The 25,416-nt window shown below is 43.3% G+C and overlaps 1 protein-coding gene across 1 annotated transcript in view; it reads right to left on the bottom strand.

Moving 5' to 3' along the window:
• Positions 1 to 25,416, bottom strand: part of LOC140206426 (uncharacterized) — a 620,054-nt gene that overhangs the window by 5,799 nt on the left and 588,839 nt on the right. Inside the window, exons 57-60 of the mRNA XM_072274794.1 lie at positions 18,693 to 18,758; positions 17,778 to 17,946; positions 5,951 to 6,060; positions 2,621 to 2,839 (exon numbers count right to left, since the gene is read on the bottom strand). Coding sequence (XP_072130895.1) covers positions 2,621 to 2,839; positions 5,951 to 6,060; positions 17,778 to 17,946; positions 18,693 to 18,758 — 564 coding nt within the window. The remainder of the gene's footprint in view (positions 1 to 2,620; positions 2,840 to 5,950; positions 6,061 to 17,777; positions 17,947 to 18,692; positions 18,759 to 25,416) is intronic.

Here is a 25,416-nt window from a genome sequence, read left to right as displayed (position 1 = left end):
GGTTCCTTCACCCTACCATTCTTTATCTTCCTCACCGGGACAAATTTATCCCTAACATACTGCAAGAGATCCCTAAACATCGACCACATGTCCATAGTACATTTCCCTGCAAAAACATCATCCCAATTCACACCCGCAAGTTCTAGCCTTATAGCCTCATAATTTGCCCTTCCCCAATTAAAAATTTTCCTGACCTCTCTGATTCTATCCTTTTCCATGATAATGCTAAAGGCCAGGGAGCGGTGGTCACTGTCCCCCAGATGCTCACCCACTGAGAGATCTGTGACCTGACCCAGTTCATTACCTAATACTAGATCTAGTATGGCATTCCCCCTAGTCGGCTTGTCCACATACTGTGACAGGAATCCGTCCTGGACACACTTAACAAACTCTGCCCCATGCAAACCCTTGGAACTAATCAGGTGCCAATCAATATTGGGGAAGTTAAAGTCACCCATGATAACAACGCTGTTATTATTGCACCTCTCCAAAATCTGTCTCCCAATCTGCTCCTTGGTATCTCTGCTGCTACCAGAGGGCCTATAGAATACCCCCAATAGAGTAACTGCTCCTTTCCTGTTCCTGACTTCCACCCATATTGACTCAAAAGAGGATCCTGCTACATTACCCACCCTTTCTGTAGCTGTAATAGTATCCCTGACCAGTAATGCCACCCCTCCCCCCCCTTTCTCCCCCTCTCTATCTCTTTTAAAGCACTGAAATCCAGGAATATTGAGAACTCATTCCTGCCCTGGTGCCAGCCAAGTCTCTGTAATGGCCACTACATCATAATTCCAAATATGTATCCAAGCTCTCAGTTCATCACCTTTGTTCCTGATGCTTCTTGCATTGAGGTACACACATTTCAGCCCTCCTACCTTACTGTCTTTACACCCTTTATTCTGCTTCTCTTTCCTCAAAGCCTCTCTGTATGTTAGATCTGGCTTTACTCCATGCACTTCTTTCACTGTTCTATCGCTCTGGGTCCCATCTCCCTTGCAAATTAGTTTAAACCCTCCTGAACCATGCTAGCAAACCTACCTGCAAGGATATTTCTCCCCCTCGGGTTCAGGTGCAACCCATCCAATCTGTACAGGTCCCACCTTTCCCACTCACTGTCCGCATTATTAGGTACATCCTGTGGACAATGGATAGTGGACAGCCAGCAGCTTCTTCCCAGTAAACACAAAATACTCTGCAGATGCTGGGGTCAAAGCAACACTCACAACACGCTGGAGGAACTCAGCAGGTTGGGCAGCATCTGTGGAAACGATCAGTCAACGTTTTGGGCCGGAACCCTTCGTCAGGACTGTAGAGGGAAGGGGCAGAGGCCCTATAAAGAAGGTGGGGGGAGGGTGGGAAGGAGAAGTCTGGTAGGTTCCAGGTGAAAAACCAGTAAGGGGAAAGATAAAGGGGTGGGGGAGGGAATAGGCAGGAAAGGTGAAGAAGGAATAGGGGAAAACACAATGGGTAGTAGAAGGAGGCGGAACCACGAGGGAGGTGATAGGCAGCTGGGGGAGGGGGCAGAGTGAAATAGGGATAGGGGAAGGGAGGGGGAGGGAATTACCGGAAGTTGGAGAATTCTATGTTCATACCAAGGGGCTGGAGACTACCCAGATGGTATATGAGGTGTTGCTCCTCCAACCTGAGTTTAGCCTCATCATGGCAGTAGAGGAGGCCATGTATGGACATATCTGAATGGGAATGGGAAGCAGAGTTGAAGTGGGTGGCTACTGGGAGATCCTGTCTGTTGTGGCGGAGGGAGCGGAGGTGCTCGACGAAGTGGTCCCCCAATCTGCATCGGGTTTCACCGATGTAGAGGAGCACCGGATGCAATAGATGGCCCCAACAGACTCACAAGTGAAGTGTTGCCTCACCTGGAAGGACTGTTTGGGGCCCTGAATGGTGGCAAGAGAGGAGGTGTAGGGACAGGTGTAGCACTTGCGCTTACAGGGATAAGTGCCAGGTGGGAGATCCGTGGGGAGGGACGTGGGGAGCTTCTTCCCGGGGTAGAAGTAGCTAATAAAAGGGGGTATAATTTTAAGGTGATTAGAAGAGAGTATCGGGGAGATATCAGAGGCAGGATTTTTACACAGAGTGTTGGGTCTGTGGAATGCCCGGCTAGTGGTGGTGGCAGAGGCAGATACATTAGGGGCATTTAAGAGACTCTGAGAGAGGAACATGGATGATAGAAAAATGGAGGCTATGCGGGAGGGAAGGGTTAGATTGATCTTGGTGTTGGCTAAAGGGTTGGTGCAACATCATGGGCCAAAGGGCCTGTACTGAGCTGTAATGTTCTATGTATTATTATGGCAAATTTTGTTTCAATCAACTTTGTTAATGGTTTCAACATTGGGGATGGAATTACAAACTGTAATTATATACATATGAGTGTATATGTGTGGGTTTGTATGCATGTGTGAGTGAGTGTGAGTGTGTGAGAGTGTGTGAGAGTGTGTGTGTGTGTGTGTGTGTGTGTGTGTGTGTGTGTGTGTGTGTGTTTACTGAAGGACCTGTATCTGTGTTCTAATATTCTATGATTTTATTATTTAGAGAACTCAATTATGCTGCCTGAGCTGTTTGTGCCAGAAATGTTAATTACAGAAGTTTTGGAATTTACCTTACATCCGTCCCTCGTAACCTTGGGCTGAAACAGTGCACCTGCTTTAAACATCTGTCCGTTCCATCCCCTGAACTGCATGGAATTGGCGGAGGGATCCTTGCCGGAGTGGTTCTTCCAGACCGGGTGGTTGAGGCAATGGATTGTGATGGTCTGTACGGCTTCTGAACTCAGCAAGTGCAGAAAGTTCATTTGCACCATCCCAACCCCGAAATCCAACTGCAAAACACCATGAAATGCCAGAGTTCAGTGAATGAAACTCAAAGCTGGTTTAATTAATCCATGAATTAACTTATTTAGAGATACAGCACTGCTCTGGCCCAGTAACCACCTATTGAACAATAGTCTAATCACAGGACAATTTACAATGATCAGTTAACCTATGAACTGGTAGACCTTTGTACTGTGCGAGGAAACCGGGAACCCACGTGCACGCAGGTAGGAACATACAAACTTGCTTATGGAGGACCTGGAATTGAACTCTGAACTCTGACACCTCAAGCTGTAATAGCGTTGCCCGAACTGGGGGCCGTGGTGCCCCAAAAGAATGAGGGTGCTGCAGTACTCCTTAACAGGAGTGCTGGTTTAGAATGATCGCCAGAAGTTTTCCTGAGAGCAGATGGGTCGATTGATGGTGAGGGCTAATTTAATGGAGGTGGAAGATGATATTCATAAAGCCAGACCCTACCCACTCCGGACCTTTTCCCCATCCACCCCAGACATTCTCTCTTCTCCCCTCTCCCATCATGGCTGGATATGAAACTCGTGACCACAAGAAACTGCAGAGAGTTGTGGCCAGGTCTCAACACATCACAGAAACCAGCCTCCCCTCCACGGACTCTGTCGACACTTCTCACTGCCTCAGTAAAGCAGCCAGCACAATGAAAACCCCACCCACCCCGGACATTCTGTCTTTGCCCCTCTCCCATCAGACCAAAGATACAAAAGCCTGAAAGCACATACCACCAGGCTAATGGGCCCGTATTACAGACCACCCAGCAGCCCAAGGGATTCAGTGAAACAAATTTGGAGAGAGGTTGCAGACTGTTGCAAGAAACATAAGGTTGTTATAGTAGGTGATTTTAACTTTCCTCATATTGACTAGGAATCCCATACTGTAAAAGGACTAGATGGGAAAGAGTTTGTCAAATGTGTTGAGGAAGGTTTCCCTCATCAGTACGTAGAAGTCCCGTGCAATACTGGATCTGCTATTAGGGAATGAGACAGGGCAGGTGACAAAAGTTTGTGTAGGGGAACACTTTGCATTCAGTGACCACAATGCTATTTGTTTCAAAGTAAATATGCAAAAAGATGGGTCTAGTCTGCGAGTTAAGATTCTAAATTGGAGAAAGCCCAATTTTGATGGTATCAGAAATGATCTGGCACGTGCTGTTTTCTGGCAAAGGTGTACTTTGTAAGTGGAAGGCCTAAAAACATGAAATATTGAGAGTACAAAGCTTGTATGTGCCTGTAAAGATAATAAGTGCAGGGAACCTTGGTTCTCAAGAGATATTGAGGTTCTGGTTTAGTGAGAAAAAGGAGGTGCATAGCAGGTCTAGGCAGCAGGAATAAGGGATTCTACCAATGTGTTCGGATCAAAAGGATTGCAAGGGACAAAACTGGTCCTCTGGAAGATCAGAATGAGAATCCATGTGTGGAGCCAGAACAGATGGGGGAGATCTTAAATAAATTCTTTGCATCTGTATTTACTCAGGAGACAGGCACAGAGTCTATAGACGTTAGGCAAAGCTTATGCACCCTGTGCAGTTTACAGAGGGGCAGGTGTTTGCTATCCTGAGGCAAATCAGTGTGGATAAATCCCCAGGGCCTGACAAAGATGTTCCCCCAGACCTACAGGAGGCATGTGCAGAAATTGCTGGGGCCCCAGCAGAGATATTTAAATCACCCTGAACAACAGGAGAAGAACAAGAGGAACGTTGTTCTGCTGTTTAAAAAAGGATTTAACCATAAACCAGGAAATTATAGACTAGTGAGTCTGACATCAGCTGTGGGAAAGGTATTAGAAGGTATTCTAAGGGCCAGATATATATCTATTTGGATAGACATGGACTGATTAAGGATGGTCAGCATGGTTTCGTGCATGGTAGCTCATGTGTATGGTATTCTAAGGGCCCAGATGTATAAGTATTTGGATAGACATGGATTGATCAAGGATAGTCAGCATGGCTTTGTTGTGTGGTAGATCACGTCTAATCAATCTTCTACATCTTTTTGAGAAAGTTACCAGGAAAGTTGATTAAGCCAAGACAGTGTATGTTGTCTCCATGGACATTAGCAAGGCATTTGACAAGGACCAGCATGGGAGTTCGGTCAAGAAGGTTCAGACTGTTGGCATTCAGGATGAGGTAGAAAATTGGATTAGACATTGGCTTTGTGGGAGAAGCCAGACAGAGACAGCACAAAGCACATAAAGCACATATATGATAGCAGTAAATATGTCACACAAAAAACCATACTCATCACATGTACATTGAAACATATAGTGAAAAGTGTTGTTTGCATTAAGATGTGCTGGAGGCAGTCTGCAAGTGTTGTTTGCACAAAGATGTGCTGGAGGCAGTCTGCAAGTGTCACCACACATTCTGACACCAGCATAGCACGTCCACCATGTTTAGCAGAACAACACAGAATTGACCTCACAATCTGCCCCTACCAGGCTCAAGCACAGCTTCTATCCTGCAATTACAAACTTGTCGATCGGTCCCCTAGCATGGTAAAATGGAGTCTTGATCTCACAGTCTACCTTGTTGTGATCTTGCACCTTATTGTCTACCTGCACTGCACTTTCTCAAAGAGGAAGAGGTATTCTGAAGGAAAGATGACACAACTGTGGAATATGAAGGTAAGCTAGCCAGTAATATTAAAGAAAGTTTTTTCAGTTACGTAAAGTATGAAAGAGAGCTTGAGTGGATATTGGAACGCTGGAAAACGATGCTGGAGAGGTAGTAATGGGGGGGGGGCAAGGAAATGGCGAACAAACTGAATAAGTATTTTGCATTAGTCTCACAGTGGAAGAAACTAGCAGATTGGTGTAAATTCCAGGTGTCAGAGGTCAGGAAGCGTGTGAAGTTACCATAACTAGAGAGAAGTTGGGAAACTGAAAAGTCTGAAGATAGATAAGTCACCTGGACCAGATGAAATCACCCCAGAGCTCTGAAAGAGATAGCTGAAGAGATTATGGAGGCATTAATAATGATCTTTCAAAAATCACTTGATTCTGGAATGGTTCCGGAAGACTGGAAAATTGCAAAAGTCTGCTCGGAGAAGAATGTCCCCAGCCTCCCCACAGACCTGGAGTCTCTTTGTTACCTCCGATTTACTGAGTGGCTGTAAGCAGGTCTGTCCGCCGGCGCTGAAATTGCAGAACACTTCGATGGAATCCGATGGGCAGCCCAGGTTGGGATCGATCCAATACTTGTCTGCTGGGATTGAAAAGAATCTACGTTAGCATATCACAAACGCAAGAGATTTTGCAGTACACACAAAATGCTTTTGGAACTCGGCAAGTCAGGCAGTACAAAGCTGCAAGAAGCGGTATTTACCAATGGTCAACAATTTTAATTCCTGTTTCGACATGTTGGCCTATGGGGCCACTCTCAGGTTGGAGGGAGCAACATCTTATATTCTGTCTAGGTAACCTCCAACATGATAGGATGAATTTTGATTTCTCCTTCCAGTAATTCCCCGCCCTTCCCTCTTCTTCAATTACTCACCCTGGCCTCTTACCTCTTCTCCTCACCTGCCTATCACCTTCCCCTGGGCCCCCTCCTCATTCCCTTTCTCCCCCAGTCCTCTCCTCTCCTATCAGATTCCTTCTTCCTCAGCCCTTTACCCTTTCCACCTATCACCTCCCAGCTTCTTATTTCATGCCCCCCTCCCCACACACCTGGTTCACCTATCACCTTCCAGCTTGTCCTCATTCCCATCCCCCTGCCTTCTTATTCTGGCATCTTCCTCTTTCCTTTCCAGTCCTGATGAAGGGTCTCAGCCCGAAATGTCGACTGTTTATTCACTTCCTGACCTGCTGAGTTCCTCCAGCATTTTGTGTGTGTTGTTTCAATGCAGGGGAGCAAACTGTTGATGTTTTGGGCTAAGACCTTTCATCAGGACAGGAAAGGAAGGCAGAAATCAGAATAGCATTAGTAAATAGGTGACTGAGTGCGACAGTGATACTAGAGTGTGCAAACACAGGAACCTGAAACAACAGTCAAACTGCCGGAGGACATCCTGATAGACCCGGGGTTTTCACCTTTCCTATGCCATGAACTCTTTGGTCAATCTGGTGCAGCCCATGAAATAATGTATTTAAATATGTGAAATAAAATACTTAGGATTACAAAATAAACCAGTTATACTGAAGTACAGTTATCACGTGTTAAAGATTATTTTGTGATGTAGTAGTATATGTGCTTCTTTATTAATACATTAAATAGCAGAACAGTATATTTAAAATGTAGACACGAGGAATTCTGCAGATGCTGGAAATTCAAGCAACACACATCAAAGGGTCTTGGCCCGAAACGTCGACTGTACCTCTTCCAAGAGATACTGCCTGGCCTGCTGTGTTCACCAGCAACTTTGATGTGTGTTATTTAAAATGTAGCCAAGTTAAAATTAAATTTTTATTTTTAAAGATATCCCAGTGTGATGGTTGTTACTTAGCTTGAATAGGAACATTAAACTGAGGGTTAGTCCTTGACAAAGCAATACGTGTGTCATGTTAGATTATTGATTTTTTTTGTTTTAATGGTTACAAGTGTTGAGAATTCTGACTTACAAAGACATATTGTTGTAACTAGAATTAAATCTTCCACGGCTCACTTTGCAAGGTCTCAGACTGAAATGCCAGCCTTCCCTGTGCTGTCCGACCAGCAGTGTATCTGCCTAGTTGTTTTTTTGGCACATAGAGTGAAAGCACAGAAACAGGCCCTTCAGCCCACAAATTCCACGCTGACCTTTTTCCCTCATCTAGTTCAAAGTAAGTTCAAAGTTCAAAATAAATGTAATATTAAAGTATGTATGTGCATCCATTTACTCCCCTGAGGTTCCTTTTATTTACTTAGAGGTACAGCATGGAAAAAGCCCTTTCTACCCAATGAGCTGCACCACCCAGCAGCCTACTGATATAACCCAGCGTAATTACAGGGCAATTTACAATGACCAATTAACTTACTAATCACAGGGTGATTTACAATGACCAATTAACTTACTAACCACAGGACAATTTACGATGACCAGTACGTGTTTGGAAAGTGGGAGGAAACCAGAACACCTGGAGGAAACACGCATATTCATGGGGCAGAACGTACAAACTCCTTATAGACAGCGTCGGGATTGAACTCCGAACTCTGACACTCTGAGCTGTAATAGCATCGCAATAACTGCTCTGCCTCTGTTGAATCACAGTAATACAACAAAATACAATAGAACCAATGAAAAACTACACTGATTCCATTTGCCCACATTAGGGCTGTGTCCTTCTTTGCCTTGCGAACTAATTATTTACTGTCAGGAGCGGGAAAGGAAATGGGCAGCCCCTGTGGCCATTCCCCTCAATAAGAAGAATACCACTTTTGTGGGACACTAATGGTGGGCAGGGGTAGGAAACAACCTATCAGGGTGAAGCCACAGCCAACAGGTCTCTGGCACTGAGTTTAGTGCTATGTCTCAGAAGAGAAGAGAGGAGAAGAGAACTGCAGTAGTAATGGGGGTTCCATAGTCAGAGGAGTAGACACTAGAGTCTGCGGACATGAAAACGTCACCTGGGTGGTGTGTTGCCTCGTAGGTGCCAGGCTCAGGGATGTCTTGGATTGGGTCCATGGCATTCTGAAGGGCTTTGGGTGAGCAGCCAGAAGAAACTGGTATATATTGGCATCAGTGACAGAGGTAGGAAAAGAACGGAGGTACTAAAGAGAGAACCTAGTAGGCTAGGTTAGTTAGTTAGCTACTGAGTCTGCTGGTGTGGGTAATCCAACACCATATGCCTTGATGGGAGGAGGAGGTTCTACACTGAGGGTTATGCTCTCAGTCTTTCTCTGGCTGACTCCAGTCTAAACTGTCCACCACACTGGTGCTGAGTTTTCTCTTGCCTGTGTTGGTGTGTATGTGACAGCAATGCAAGGTCACCCACAAAGTCAAGGTCTTCTAAAGTGGAGAATAGAGTCCACCTAATGCCTTTCTGCTTGTCTTCCATTGTTTGCCTAACCCAGTCAGTCAGTAGGTTAAATAATGTCACCAACATCACACAGCCTAACCTGACTCTTGTCTCGGCTTCAAAGATCAAATTGCAATCCCCAGCTGTGCAGCTGAAGTTAGCGTAGAAACTCTGGATAAGTTGGACAACATTGGAAGGGATCCTGTATGAACCGAGAATTCGCCAGAGGCTGTCTCCATGGATGCCGTCAAAAGCCTTTTCAAAGCCCACAAAATTCACGTACGTTTGCCTCTGCCACTCTGTGCACAGTTCCATGACGTTACACAGCGTGAAGATTCGGTCGACACAGCCTCTGTTTCTTCTGAAGCCAGACTGCTCTTTCCTCGAGCACATATCAACAGCATGTATAATCCATTGGACAACGACTTTGGCAAGAAGCTTGCTAGGCCAGTTGTTGCAATCACTTAGTGCTCCTTTAAGGAACTGGACCTGCATCTCGATGACCTTCGACTCATACGGGAGAATGAGGAGGTGATCGACAGGAGCTACAGAGAGGTAGTCACTCCTAAGTTGTAGGAGTCAGATAACTGGGTAACTGTCAGGTGAAGGAAGGGAAATGCACAGCCAGTACAGAGTATACCTGTGGCCGTTCCCCTCAATAATAAGTATATAACTTTAGATACCGTTGAGGGAGATGACCTACTGGGGGGGGGGACTGTGGTGGGGGGGCGGAAAACAGTGACTGTTTTCTGGCACTGAGTCTGGTGCTGTGGCTCAGAAGAGCAGAGAGGTAAAGAGGACTGCAGTGTTGATAGGAGATTTCATAGCCAGCGGAACAGAGATGAGGTTCTGTGGGCGTGATAGAGATACCTGGATGGTAGGTTGGCTCCCAGATTCCAGAGTTAGGGATGTCTTGGATTGTGTCCATGTCATTCTAAAGGGGGTTGGGTGAGCAGCCAGAAGTCTTGGTACATATTGACACCAATGATATAAGTAGACAAGACGAGGAGGCCCTGAAGAGAGACCTTAGGGAGCTAGGTAGAAAATTCAGAAGAATGAGGGGTGAACTAATTGAAACCTATTGAATATTGAAAGGCCTCAATAGATTGGATGTGGAGAGGATGTTTCCTTCGTGGAAGAGTCTCAGAATGGACGGGTGTTCTTTTAAGATGGAGCCGAGGAGGCATTTATTTAGCTGGGGGTGGTGAATCTGTGGAATTTGTTGCCACAGGCGGCAGTGGAGGACAAGTTTTTATGTACAGTATATTTAAGGCAGATGTTGATTGGTCAGGGCATGAAGGGATACAGGAAGAAGGGTGGAGATTGGAGCCAGAGGAAAAATGGATCAACCATGATAAGACCATAAGACATAGGAGCCGAAGTAGGCCATTCAGCCCATCGAGTCTGCTCCACTATTCAATCATGGGCTGATCCAATTCTTCCAGTCGCCCCCACTCCCCTGCCTTCTCTTCATACCCTTTGATACCCTGGCTAATCAAGAACCTATCTACCTCTGTCTTAAATATACCCAATGACTTGGCCTCCACAGCCGCTCATGGCAACAAACTCCATAGATTTACCACCCTCTGAATAAAGTAATTTCTTCGCATTTCTGTTCTAAATGGACATCCTTCAATCCTGAAGTCATGCCCTTTTATCCTGGACTACCCTACCATGGGAAATAACTTTGCCATATCTAATCTGTTCAGGCCTTTTAACATTCAGAAGATCCCCTCTTATTCGCTTGAACTCCAGGGAATACAACCCGAGAGCTGCTGTATGTTCCTCATACGGTAACTCTTACACTCCTGGAATCCTTCTTGTGAATCTTCTCTGAATCCTCTCCAATGTCAGTATATCCTTTCCAAAATAAGGAGCCCAAAACTGCACACAATACTCCAAGTGTGGTCTCACGAGTGCCTTATAGAGCCTCAACATCACATCCCTGCTCTTACATTCTATACCTCTAGAAATGAATGCCAAAAATGATGAAATGGTGGAGCAGAATCGATGGGCTAAATGGCCTAATTCCACTCCTATGTTTTTGGTCTCTCTTTGTTCAGTTCTTGGGTACTTCTCTTTGTTCCTAGATGAGAGTAAACAGTGATTACAGGACGGCTACAGCAACTTTTGCTCCAGCTTTGAATGGTTCAACGTTCAAATTGTCATGTCCTGGAGCTTGGCTGTTCTTGAATGATTTAATCACAGCAACAACCTCTTCTTTCTTGGGTGGATCTGAGTTGATGTCGAGGTCCTCTGCTGCCTCTTGTATGGCAGGTTCTTCATCTGGTGGTGGTCTGTTCAGTAATTCACTGAAATACTCCGCCCATTATGCTTCACGCTCTTTCTCTGTTGACAGAAGCAGACTGTTCTTGTCTCTCACAGAGCCACTGGATCTGGCCTGGAACTTTCCCCATACCAATTTTGAAATCGCGTATATACAGTATTTCCCTGATCGCTTCGATTGGCTGCTGCTTCAGCCTCCTCTGTAATGTTTTCCATGTAGACTCTCTTATCCTTTCTTACAAGTCTCTTCACTTTCTTGTTAGTTCAGATCATGTCAGTTGAAGTTTCTCCTTAATTTGTGTTGACTTTGCATCTAATACTTTCTAATCAATTTTCTTAAATTTCTTCTAAGGCTGTCCATGTTTCCTGCTGTATCGATTCTTTGCTCTTCTTTCCAGCTTTGTATCCTAGAGAAGCCTCACTTCTCTCCTTGAAGACTGAGGCCATCTGTTTCCACATTGTGTCGATCCTGTCTACTGGATCATGCAAGTCCTGCAATCTGTTCTTAAACTGAATGGTGAAGGCAGATCTCACAGTGGTGTCCATGAGCTTTTCAACATCAAAACGTCTTTGTACATTTGTTCTGGTCCCAGTGCTTCTCAGCTTGAATTTCATCACTGCTGCAACAAAGTAGCGACCACTTCCTACATCTGCTCTTCTCTTTTACATCTTGTAAGGATTGCCTGTACTTACCATTGATCATTAAATGGTTCTTGTCATGTTTATTGGGTGGGTACCATGTCAGTCTTGGATTTCACAGTAGGAGAGTCCCTCCTACGACCAGATTGTTGAAGGCACAGAATTCCATCGGTGTTTCACCATTGTTATTCATCGTTCCACTTCCATGCGTGTCCATTATGCTAGTGAAGCGTGAGTTATTATTTCCTATTTTGGCATTTAGACCTCCCATGATGATGATTATATCATTGCGTGGTGTTAACTCTACCTCTGATTGATAAAAGACGTCCCTTTCTTCAATGCCATTAGTTGGAGCATAGCGCAGATGGCATTCATGCTCCCTTGCTTCCCTTTCAGTCCGACTCTCATCGGCCTACTGTTGATTGGTTTCCACTCCAGCAAACACTTCTCAATACTCTTCTTCAAAATGACAGCTACAGCAACATCACGCTGACCACCTGAGTATGAAACCGTTTCACCTGTAGCTGCCTTTGCCCTGCCAGACCCTGTCCCTCTGCTTTCACTGATGCCCAGTATATGTAACAACACATTCCTGCAGTTATTTTTGCCTGCTTGCCAGTTCTGTACATGCTTCATACATCCCAAAAAACTATTTTGGTCTTGATCCTGGCAGTGTTCAGGGCTTCCTTCCTCATGCCAGCAGCTTCCTCTCGGTTTTCACAACTGTCAGACATGCAGATCCCGGGTGGATACTCAGGAATACCATCACACACAGATTTAAGGTTCTTCATTGCTGTTTCTGTAACAATTTTTTGACCAGTCAGAGTTATTAGCCCTGAGCTGAACCCTCGAACCTGGAGGACCAAGTCTGGCCTCTGTCCTTTGACATGATTGGCATGGGTGACCCTACCAAGAGTCAAAGCACAAGGCCCTGACTCCAGCCACCACAGCTCTCCGGGTCATTGAGGCACGCAAGCCTCCAACCCCTCAGACAAGGTTATGGTCTTCTTGGAGATGGGGAGTATGGTAGAAAGCTGAAGGGCAGGACTTCCGGGATACTAATCTCCGGATTACTGCCTGTGTCATGAGACACTGAGGGTAAGAATAGGATGATTTGGCAGATGAATGCATGGCTAAGGAATTGGTGCAGGAGCAAAGCTTCAGATTTCTGGATCATTTGGATCTCTTCTGGGAAAGGTATGAACTGTACAAAAGGGATGGGTTTCTCCTGAACCTGAGGGGAATCAGTATCCTTGCGGGCAGGTTTGCTAGAACTGATGGGGAGGGTTTAAATTAACTTGGCAGGGGAATGGGAACTAAAGTGATTAGGATGAGGATGGGCAGTTGGTACACAAGCAAAGGCAGTGTGTAATGACACTGTCAGGAAGGACAGGCAGATGATAGGACAAAGTTGTAGTCAGTGGGATGAGTTGCAGTGTAACATGGGGACAAAATTGAAAAGGATGATGAGTACAGAACTGAAGGTGTTTTACTTGAATGCCGCAGTATATTGAATAAAATGGCCTTGCAGCGCAGTTAGGAATTGGCGGGTATGATGTGTGGGCATCGGTGAGTCATGGCTGAAAGAAGATTATAGCTGGGAGCTTAACATTCAAGGAAACACATTGAATCAAAAGGACAGGCAGGTAGGGAGAGGGGGTAGGGTGGCTCGGTTGGTTAAAAAATGAAATCAAATCCTTAAAAAGAGGTGACATACGATCAGAAGATGTAGAATCCTTGTGGGTAGAGTTCAGAAACTGCAAGGGCAAAAAGACCCTGATGGGAGTTACATACAGTACATCTGAACAGTAGCCAGGATCTGGGCTAGAATTTACATTGGAAGATAGAAAATGCATGTCAAAAGAACAATGTTAGGATAATTGTGGGGTGGGGGGGGGGGATTTGTATTGTATTGAAATATGCAGGTAGATTGGGAAAATCAAGGCGGTGCAGGATCCCAGCAGAGAGAATTTGTAGAATGCCAGTGAGATGGTTTTTAGAACAGCTTGTGTTTGAGCCTGCTAGGGAATGCGCTATTCAAGATTGGGTGTCGTATAATGAACCAGATTTGAATTGGGGAGCTTAAGGTAAGGGAACCCTTAGCAGCCACGGATCATAATATGATAGAATTCACCTTGCAATTTGAGAGAGAAGCTAAAGTGAAATGTATCAGTATTACACTGGAGCAAAGGGAAGTACAGAGGGAATTACAGAGAGAAGCTAAAGGGAATTACAGAGGGAAGCTAAAGTGAAATGTATCAATATTACACTGGAGTAAAGGGATTTACAAAGGCAGGAGAGAGGAGCTGGCTAGAGTTAATTGGAAGAGGTCACTCGAAGGGATGATGACAGAGCAGCAATGGCTGGAGTTTCTGGGAGCAATTTGGAAGGCACAGGATAGATACATCCCAAAGAAGTATTCTAAAAGGAGTATGACACAACCGTGGCTGATAAAAGAAGTCAAAGCCAACATACAAACATTTGTAAAAGCAAAAAAGAGGTCATATAATACCGTAGAGCAAAAGTTAGTGGGAATTTAAATTGGGAAGCTTTTAAAAACCAACAGAAGACAACTCAAATATGAAGGTAAGCTACCCAACAATATCAAAGAGGATTCAAAAGTTTTTTTTCAGCTATATAAAGAGAAGGGAAGTGAGACCACTGGACCACTGGAAAATGATGCTGGATAGGTAGCAATGGGGGACAAGGAAAAAGCAGATGAACAGAATAAGTATTTTGCATGACTTCACTGTGGAAGACACTAGTAATATGCCAGCAGTTCAAACAAGTGTTGGGGCAGAAGTGAGTGCAACTGCTATTACTAGGGAGAAGGTGCTTAGGAAGCTGAAAGGTCTGAAGGTAGAGAAGGCCCCTAGACCAGATGGACTGCAGCTCAGGGTTCTGAAGCAGGTAGTTGATGAGATTATGGAGGCAATAATAATGATCTTTCAAGAATCACTGGATTCTGGCATGCTTCTGGCAAACTTAAAAATTGCAAATGTCACTCCACTCTCCAGGAAGGGAGCAAGGCAGAAGAAAGGAAATTATAGGCCAGATAGCTTGACTATAGTGGTTGGGGAGAATGTTGGTGTCGATTGTTAAGGATGAGATCTCAGGGTACTTGGAGGAACATGATTAAATAGGCCATAGCCAACATGGTTTTCTCAAAGGAAAATCTTGTCTGCCAAATCTGTTGGGATTCTTTGAGGAAATAACAAGCAGGATAGACAAAGGAGAATCTGTGCACTTGGATTTTCAGAAGGCCTTGTGATAAAGTACCACACATGAGGCTGCTTACCAAGCTAGCAGCCCATGTATTACAGGAAAGATACTAGCATGGATAAAGCAGTGGCTTACGCTGACGATTTATTGGTTTATATATCTAATCCCGAAGAACCTATTCCTGCCTTGTTAAAATTATTCAATGAATTTGAAGATTTTTCAGGATATAAAATAAATTTTAGTAAAAGTGAATTGTTTCCTTTAAATGAATCTGTCTCTATATATGATAATACTCCTTTTAAAGTCACAGATTTTTTAGATATTTAGGTGTTATAATTACTAAAAAATATAAGGATCTTTATAAAGTCAATTTCGTTCCCTTGGTAGACTCTATGAAGTATTTATTTAGTAGATGGAGTCCACCTACGTTTTCACTTGTTGGTCGTATCCATATAGTTAAAATGATGATCTTACCAAAATTTTCATATTTATTTCAGAATATCCCTGTTTTTTGACTAGGAAGTTTTTTGATCGGATTGATTCTATTATTTTATCTTCTATTTGGAATAATAAAAGACCAAGAATTAGTAAATGTCACTTACAAAAGTTGAAAAAGGAAGGAGGTCTTGCTTTGCCTAATTTAAAAATGTATTACTGGGCTGTTAATGTGCGATACATGTCCTTTTGGTTATATTGGGTTGATAAGGACGATCAGCCAATTTGGGTAGACCTGGAATTGAAAGCTGTGAAACAGTTTTACTTAACCTCGTTATTGGGAGTTGCTTTACCTATACAATTAGCTAAAGCTGCTAACTTAAACCTACACCTTGTGATTAAGTATTCTTTACAAATTTGGCTCCAGTTCTGCAATTTTTTTTAATCTTAAAAGTTTTAAACTTTGTAGTTTAATTTATCGAAATTACTTTTTTAAGCCTTTCAGTGATCTAATTTTTTTACTTCGGAAAAATAAAGGTATTAATTCTATTTTGGATTTATTTAAAGAAGATAGATTGATGTCTTTTGAACAATTAGTTGATAAATATTCTCTTTCATACTCACACTTTTTACAATACCTTCAAGTTAGACATTTCTTACAAAAATATTTAAGTAATTTTCCTTACATATTGGAGGCTGACCTGTTAGATACTATTATGAGTATGAACTCTTCGATGAAGGGTTCCATTGGAAGAATTTATAATTTACTATTACAATGGGATAAGCATCCTTTATATAAGATTAAACAAGATTGGGAAAAGGAACTCAATTTGACTTTTATGACGGAGGATTGGACGCAGATTCTGAAGCTGGTTAACTCTTCTTCGATCTGTGCTAGTCATTCACTGATTCAATTTAAAATTGTACATCGTTACCATCTGACAAAGGAGAGATTGTCTAAAATATTCCCTAATGTTGATAGTTATTGTGATAGATGTAAAACTGAGGCAACTACACTAACACACATGTTTTGGTCTTGTTCTATACTGGAACAGTTCTGGAATTCAGTTTTTTCGACAATTACTACAGCAGTTAAAATTAATTTACAACCTAACAAATTAACTGTGCTTTTTGGAATAATTCCTCAAAATATCCGTAGTATCTCTGTGTCTGACCAACACGTTATTGCATTTGTTACATTGATAGCTAGGAGGGCCATTTTGTTGAAGTGGAAGGATATACCAGCTCCCACTTTGTCACAATTAGAAGCTGAACCTTTGAACCTTTATGTGATTTTGAGAAAAAATGGGATTCATTTGCTCGTTATTATCATTTGAGTTAATTGATAGATATTCTCCACGATCTAATTGTAAATTTCAGGTATATTTTTTTTCCTTGCTGGTGGTTTGATGTTTGTATGACGCATGGCTCCGGGGTCGTACACCTAATGAGTTCCCCCCCCCCCCCCCCACTTTTCTGCTTAGTAGGGTTTTTTTATTATCACAAAAAATTTTCAGTCTTTAAAATAAAGTGTTTTTTCCTTGAGACGTTGTAAGTGTTGCTTACTTCAATGTACTCGTGTTATTTTTTGAATAATAAAAAGATTTGAAAATACAGAAAGCAGTGGCTGGTTGGCAGGAGGCAAATAGTGGGAATAAAGGGAAGCTTTTCTGATGGGCTGCTGATGACTGATGGTATTCTGTGGGGGGGTGTTGAGAGTGCTTCTTTTTATGTTGCATGTTAATGATTTGGTTGATGGAATTAATGGATTTGTGGCTATTTGCAGATAATACGAGGATAGCTGGAGGGACACAATCTACCCCATTATGATCTTCACCTTACTGTCTACTACACTGTACTTTTTCTGTGACTGCAACAATTTTTTCTCAGCAATTCTGTTATTGCTTTTCCTAATGTACAACCTCAATGCGTTGATGGATGAAATAATCAGTATGAATGCCATGTAAAACATGGGTTTTCACTATAAACAAGGGATTCTGCAGTTGCTGGAAATCCAGAGTAACACACACAAAATGCTGGAGGAAATCAGCAGGTCAGGCACGATCTTTGAACGGGAATAAACAATCCACATTTTGGGCTGACACTACACCTTCTCACTACATCTTAGTTCATGTGACTATTATAAACCAATTTACCAATTTGGCTCCAAAACACCACCATCATATCTGCCTCCAGCATCACCCCGGCAGAGAATTCTAGGCACTCACCACTCTGTTTAAAACACTTGCCCATTCAGACAACGTCCTGATGAGTCTCCTGCGCACTCTGTCAAATACAACCACATTGTTCCCATAACGGTGGCAACCAGAACTGCAGACACCATTCTGTGTAGGCTACTGAGAATTAGAAAGGCATCTGGCAAGAGAAGGATGTACCTACCGTTGTGTAACTTATGGTCGCAATGGAGCAAATCTCGGCACATTCGAGCTGGGTGTTCCCTGGTTCCCAATGGGTTCTTGAGACTGTGCATCAGACTGTTGAGATTGTGAAGTGTTTTGAATATCTCTATGCCTTGCTCTAGGAAGGCAGTTTCAGTATTCTGATAGTTCTGCAGAAAACGTGAATCAAAGTATGAAAAGAGGCAGAAAAAAACTGTTAGAGAGTCACAGGGTCATTCAGCACAGTGGCCAACCCTTCAGCCAAGCAGTTCAAGTTCAATTGTCATTCAACCATACATGAACACCCATGAATAGAGCCAAAAGAAACAGTGTTCATCTGGGGCCAAGGCGCAAGACACATTACCACCAGTCACACAGACAACAAGGCATGGATAACACATATAATTACAATTCCAGTAAACCCACAGTACAGGTCCCTTGGCCCATGATGTTGTGACAATCTTTTAACCTACTGTAAGATCAATCTAACCCTTCCCTTCTACATAACCCTCTATTTTTCTATTATTCAAATGCCTATCTAAGTGTCTCTTAAATGACTCTAATGTATCTACAAACGTGCATGCCCCTACCAGCACCCCTTGGCAGCGTATTCCATTCTCCCACCACTCCCTGTGTCTACGTAATGGGAATCTATCCGGCTGTTAAGATACTCTTGAAGTAACCTCTCATTTACTGAAAGATGAGCTTTTATTCTCCCAGTCTACCTTGTTATGACTCTTGAACTTTACTTGCCTGCCTCCGTTTTCTCTGTAACTGCAACACTCTATTCTGTATTCTGTGCTCTTTTTACTGCCTCAGAGTGTTTGTGCGTGGAATGGTCTGTGTGGATGACATACAGACAAAAGCATTTAACTGTATCTCACCTAAGTAGACATTATAAACCAATTAGCAATACCTCAAACTGGAGGGCTTCATTGCTTGCAATCAGGGCTTGAATTGCTGCGTTAATGTCCACATGTCTCTACAGAATGAAGAGCAAAGATCAGTGAAGACTGAAGAGTATCTTTTCTCATCGACAAGAGTGTGGTATTGTCGAGTGGTACATTCCCCATCTCTCTCAGCTCGCGGAGGTAGAGCTACTCCAGCAGATCTCAGCCGTGGAGCATACTCCCAGATTTTAATTTCTTTATCATCAACATATTTATTTTTATTTTTAAAATTTTATTGAGATATAGTGCAGAATAGGGCCTTCTGTCCTGTCAAGCAATGCCACCCAGTCGCCCACGGTTTAACCCGAGCCTAATCACAGGACAGTTTACAATGACCAATTACCTACCAACCGTTATGTCTTTGGACTGTGGGAGGGAACTGGAGCACCCGAAGGACGTGGTCAAGGGGAGAGCGTACAAACTCTTTACAGACAGTGGTGGGATTTGAGTCTGGGTCACCTGTACCGTCAAGCATTGTGCTAACCACTAAGCTAAATTTCTACTGATGTACCATGGAGAGCATTGTGACTGGTTGTATCACTGTCTGTATGGAGGGATGACTGCACAGGATCGTAAAAAGCTGCGGAAAGTCGTAATCATCCAGCTCCATCATGGGCACTGGCCTCCCCAGCAGCGAGGGCACCTTCAAAAGGTGATACCTCAAAAAGATGGCATGGATCATTCAGCATCTGACAACCCAGAACGTGCCACCTTCTCATTGCTACCATCAAGGAGGCGGCGCAGGAGCCTGAAGACACTCACTCAGCGTTTCAGGATCGGCTTCTTCCCCTCCGCCATCGGATTTCTGAATGGACATTGAACCCATGAACTTTACCTCACTACTTTTCCTTTTTTTTTCCTTTTGCACATTTTTAATTTTACACACACACATATATATATATACATATAGACTTCTTACTGTAATTTACTGCTGCCACAAAACAAATTTCACAACATATGCTGATGATTTTAAACCTGATTCTCATTCCAATTGGGATGCGTTTATGATCATATACACCAGGGTACAATAAAATTCCTTGCCCAATTACAAAGCAGGCACGACCACAGTTATATTTCAGAAGGAGTTTGAGGAGATTTGGTACGTCACCAAAGACTATAGCAAATTTCTACAGATGTAACGTGGAGAGCATTCTGACTGGTTGTGTTGGATTTTGTGAAAAAAACATGTGAGAGTTGTTTTATGTACTTAACAAACGCTGCAGTCCTTTATTTCCATTACGAACAAGCCAAAAGCCATCGCCTTACACTGATATCGTTACGTCAGACACTGTCTTTCAAAGTGACCACAACAACTCAATGATGGTGTTTGTGAATTATGCAGAACAATTTCTAAAAAGAACAATATGTGTCATCTGTCACCCATTAATAATCCTGCACGGCTCCCCCCAGAATTCACCAAAACTGGCATTGTGAGTCTGTCTGGAGCTGGTAGGAGCTGCCCGGCCTTGGTTGGAGTACCAACAGGTGCCTTTGGCTTGTCCAGGGGTGTGCTGACATTCACAACGTCATGTCATGATGCAGGGGGTATGGACAGGCTAACCAAACGGATGCCAGTAGATTACGGCAGGGTCTAAATGAGATCACTGGGTGCAAAGAAAAGGCTGGGAATATCAGTAACTGTGGCGCTTCTCTTCCTGACGAACTTAACGTATTCTATGCAAGATTCGAACAGAAGAGGAGCGTTAAATTTTTAATATTTATTAATTTTAACTATTTTTAATATTTTTAATATTTAATATTTGTAATCCAGGGAGTGTGAAGTGCAGATTCAAATATCGCTGTGATGATTGTATGTTCTAGTACTAATTGTTTGGCGACAATAAAGTATAAAGTATGGTAGTGGAACCATCCAGGTCTTGGTGGGCCAGTTTAATATGAACTACAGGTTCACCCTTCTTATCTACAATAAAAGTCTTTCCACCCCATTCCAAAATGGGGGGGGGGGGTGTTGATGTGCTTTATGGTGGACAAAAGCAATTGAGGTAGAAGTAGGTTAACTGGAACCCAAGAGTGCTGCATGTTATGATGAGACATAGGAATAGGTGTAGAAGAATTGAGTTTACTGAGGAAGTGAAACGCTGCTGAGGTGCCAACCAGATGGTCGTGATGTCAGGAATAAAATCACCCGGCACTTGTAGTGGCTGCCCATACACCAACTCGACTGTGGAGGGCTGCTGGTCCTCTTTTAGAGGTGTTTCGGCCCCAGCAGGCCCCAGGGGAGATTATCATAACAACACTGGTCCATCGGGGGGTCCTCAGAGCAGCCTTTGAGGAACAGTAAAACAGCTCGCACAGGCCATTGGACTGCGGGTGATACGCCATGATGTGACGTAATTTAATGCCAAAATTCTGGGCCAGTACAGCCCAGAGGTCTGTGGTGTTTTGGAGCTTATTTCCAACAATGAGCAGAAGTCAATGCCCTGACACAGTGGTGCCAAGAAAACAACCTCTCCCTCAATGTCGAGGAAATGAAGGAGTTGATCGTGGACTACAGGAGGAATGGAGTCAGGCTAGGCCTATCGACATCAGTGGGACTGTAGTTGAGAGGGTGAGTAGTTTCGAGTTCCTCGGAAAACACATCACCGAGGATCTCACCTGGACTGTACATCCAGCTGTGTGGTGAGAGAAGCACAGCAGCACTTCTTTCACCTCAGACGGCTGAAGAAGTTTGGCCTGAGTACACAAATCCTCAGGACTTTCTCCAGGGGCACCACTGAGAGCATCCCGACTGGCTGATCGTCGCCTGGTACGAGAACTGCACTGACTTTGATCGCTAGGCACTGCAGAAAGTGGTGCAGACAGCCTAGTGCATCTGTGGATGTGACTTTTCCTCTATTCAGGCCATTTACAGCAGCAGGTGTGTAATAAGGGCCCAGATAATCATCAGGGGCTCCAGTCACCCCAACCACAAACTGCTTCTGTTGCTACCGTCTGGCAAACAGTACCACAGCATTAGGACCAGGGCCAACAGGCTCCGGGACAGCTTCTTTTACCAGGCCATCAGACTGATCAATACACGTTGATCTGGTTGTACATCTGACTGTACATACACATATATAGACAATTATGTATACAATCATAGTGTTTGGGCAACATCTTCCCACATTTCCCGTCTTTATTGCTTGTACGTAGCGATGGAGATGCAAAATAAAGATTTTTACTCTCTCTTGTGAGACGGATGTAAGAAATAAAAAAAATCTAATTCTGAAAACTAAGCTAATTGAACAGTATTTTGAAACAAATGAAATAGCCAATGAGAAATGAATACCAAGTAAAGGCATAAAGTTTGCTTAGGATTTTGACTGCTCCAACCAAACCATGAGCTTTGCTGGTATTGTGAAACTAATGCAGGAACACTTTCAGCCAAAACCATTGTTGATTGCAGAACACTTTATAACCATATAACAATTACAGCACGGAAACAGGCCATCTCGGCCCTTCTAGTCCATGCCGGACTCTTACTCTCACCTAGTCCCACCGACCTGCACTCAGCCCATAACCCTCCATTCCTTTCCTGTCCATATAGCTATTCAATATAACTTTAAATGACAACATCGAAACTGCCTCAACCACTTCTGCTGGGTTGGACCAGCATATTACAGCTCTCAACTGTACCGCAAAATAATAATCTCTAAGAGAAGGTAGGCCCCATCCCCCCTTTTCTTTGGCTAATTGCAAAGTTTTGAGACGAACCCTAGGTCTTTTACTTTAGGTTTCATAAGTGAAATCAAAAGGAAAGGGAGTCCATTTCAGCGTACGTAGCTGAATTGAAGAAGTTGTTTGAGCGTTGTCAGTTCAGTGATGGGCTTAATGATACACAAAGAGATTGTTTAGTTTGTGGAAGCTTACCAAAAATATTCAAGAATGGTTCCTAACTGAAGCACAACTTACATTTAAAAGAGCAGTTGAAATTGCTGTATCAATGGAAACAGCAGACAGAGATGCAACTGCAAGTGAGCATAATAAAATTACAACATCTAAACAGAAAATGACTGGCTGAACGAATAGCATTATCATTGTGGCAGGGGCTCACATACACCAGATCAATGCAGATTTAAAGGTGAAACTTGCAGAAAATGCAACAAAGTCGGCAGAAAAAAATAAATGGACTGCACAAGGAAGAGAAAAGGCTATAAAGTCAAGTTGTAGTTTCAAAAAAAGCACTAGTCTGCATGCTGAGAACACTACAACTTGATTGGAGATCCAATCACTAACTGTATGCCACATCCCCTGCAACAGAGTCAACTGAAAATGAATTAAGAAAAGAACTGGATGATGCCATAACTGTCTCCATGCTGTACACCATGAACCTCTACACAACGGAGGACAAGCAGGCCTTGATACCAATCTTTGTGCCTCTGGTTCGAAAGCATATTGAACCATGGAAGGACTATGCTGTTCAGAGGAAGCGTAAAAGTGACAAAGGCAGTGGACCGACTAGAACAGTTTTTGTAGGTAACATATCTGAGAAAGTTTCTGATATGCTAATTAGACAGTTACTTCTGAAATGTGGCTTGGTTTTAAGCTGGAAGAGGTTTCATGGACACTCTGGAAACTTGCAAGCATTTGGCTGTTGTGAGTATAAAGAACCAGAATCTACTCTATGTGCATTAAAGTTATTGCGTGAACTTCAAGTGGGAGACAAAATGCTGCTTGTAAAAGTAGACTCAAAGACCAAAGCACAGACGGATGAATGGAAGGTTGAAGAGAAAGTAGTCAACAGAGATATGAAAACAGGATTGGTCAGATCATGTGCACGAGGAAACCAAGAGGAGAGATCAGATTGTAAAGGATTAAGAGAATACTCCAGTGAACCAAATGCACCTTCCCAAGATCAAGATGCACAAACTAGAAAAAGAAAAAGGAAGAAGCTGTCCAGAGTTGTCAGAATCATTTCCTGCAGTCTCAGAGTCGTCGTCTACAATCATCATGAAGGAGGCCCCAGATTGTTTCACAGCCACAAATCTCACCTGCCAAGCAGAGTGACCCCCGCCTTGTCAGGAAAGACGTTATTCCACAAGAGTAAGAAAGCCCCCATGGTGATTAAATCTTAGGCCTGAATGGGACAATTTAAAATTTACTGTGCTGTGGATGTCTGTATAGTGGTTGTATTATATAGTATCCTGTGTATATAGTTGAAATTCATTCTATATTGAGTTGGAGTTTATAGCTAAGCAGGGAGGAGTATTGTGTATTTAATATTTTAGTAGTACTTGCATAATATTGTAAACGTGTTGTTTGATAAAGCATTCTTATTGTTTAAATAATTCATTATGGGTTGTATGTAAGAAATACGTGAATTGCTTATGTCATCACGCTACCATGTGACATGTGTACGCCCGGCTAAGAGTAAAACAAGACTAACATACTTGCATCTCTCAGTCCTGTCTTTTCCTTCAAATTAATTTTATATTCTGAAGTTACAAAACATAACAACTCTTTTTTAAAAATGTATTGCAAAGTAGTGCTGCTGCAAAACAACAAATTTCACAACCTATGCTGGTGATATTAAGCAACACACATAAAAAATGCTGGTGAACGCAGCAGGCCAGGCAGCATCTATAGGAAGAGGTACAGTCCTGACGAAGGGTCTCGGACCGAAACGTCGACTGCACCTCTTCCTAGAGATGCTGCCTGGCCTGCTGCGTTCACCAGCAACTTTTATGTGTGTTGCTTGAAATTCCAGCCTCTGCAGATTTCCTCGTGTTGGTGATATTAAGCCTGATTCTGAATGAAGAGCCTCATTGTTGCTTTTCCCATTCCCATTCCCATTGCAGCTGATTGACATGGAGAACAACATGTCATCAGAGAAGATTAGACGAGCTCTATTTGTCACGTTACATTGAAATGTCGAAACACACTGTGAAAGGCATCGTTTGCATCAAATCAAATCAGCAGGGATGTGCTGGGGCAGCCCACAAGTGTCGTCACGCTTCCGGTGCCAAAGTAGCACGCTCACAACTAACCCTGACCCATACGTCTTCTGAACGTGGGAGGAAATCGGACAACAGGGAAGAAACCCACGCGGTCACGGGGAGAATGTACAAACTCCTTACAGACAGCAGCGGGAACTGAACCTGGTCGTTGGCACTGTAAAGCCTTGTGCTAACCATTATGCCACTGTGCCACCTTGCTGCTGAGTGGAAACTCTGCAAACTCCCTGTAGGTGAGATGGATGTCGATGCCTGCTGCTTCTCCACTGAATACAAACTCCTGGCCACCGGCTACGACGCGTCCTTGTTTGGACAGAACCAGAACATCCCAAGAATTCAAACTATTCATCTTAACAGAGAGTTTTTACACAAAACCATCAATGGCGAGATTTATATGTGAAGCATGCCTAGAAAGGATCTACAGTGCACAAGTCACATCATGCTGATAGCACCAAACTCAAAAATATTATTCCTCTGGGGCTCTCTCTGTCATTCCGGAATGTGCAGAAATACTAATTCCTGCACATTTCAGCAGATTCCAAAATGAAGGAGAGAGCCCCTCCTGCTTCCTTTTCTCCATGATTCATTCTCCTCTCCTATTAGATTCCTTCTTCTCCAACCCTTTGCCTTTTTCACCTTTCACCTTCCAGCTTCTTTCTTCAACCCTCTCCTGGCTTTGCTTATCACTCTCCAGCTTGTCCTTCTTCCCCTCCCACCAGCTTCTTATTCTGGCATC

This window comes from Mobula birostris, chromosome 12 (genome assembly GCF_030028105.1).
Source record: "Mobula birostris isolate sMobBir1 chromosome 12, sMobBir1.hap1, whole genome shotgun sequence".
NCBI lineage: Eukaryota > Metazoa > Chordata > Chondrichthyes > Myliobatiformes > Myliobatidae > Mobula > Mobula birostris.
The sequence above is the reverse complement of the archived record's forward strand: the minus strand, read 5'-3'. Positions and strand labels throughout refer to the sequence as shown.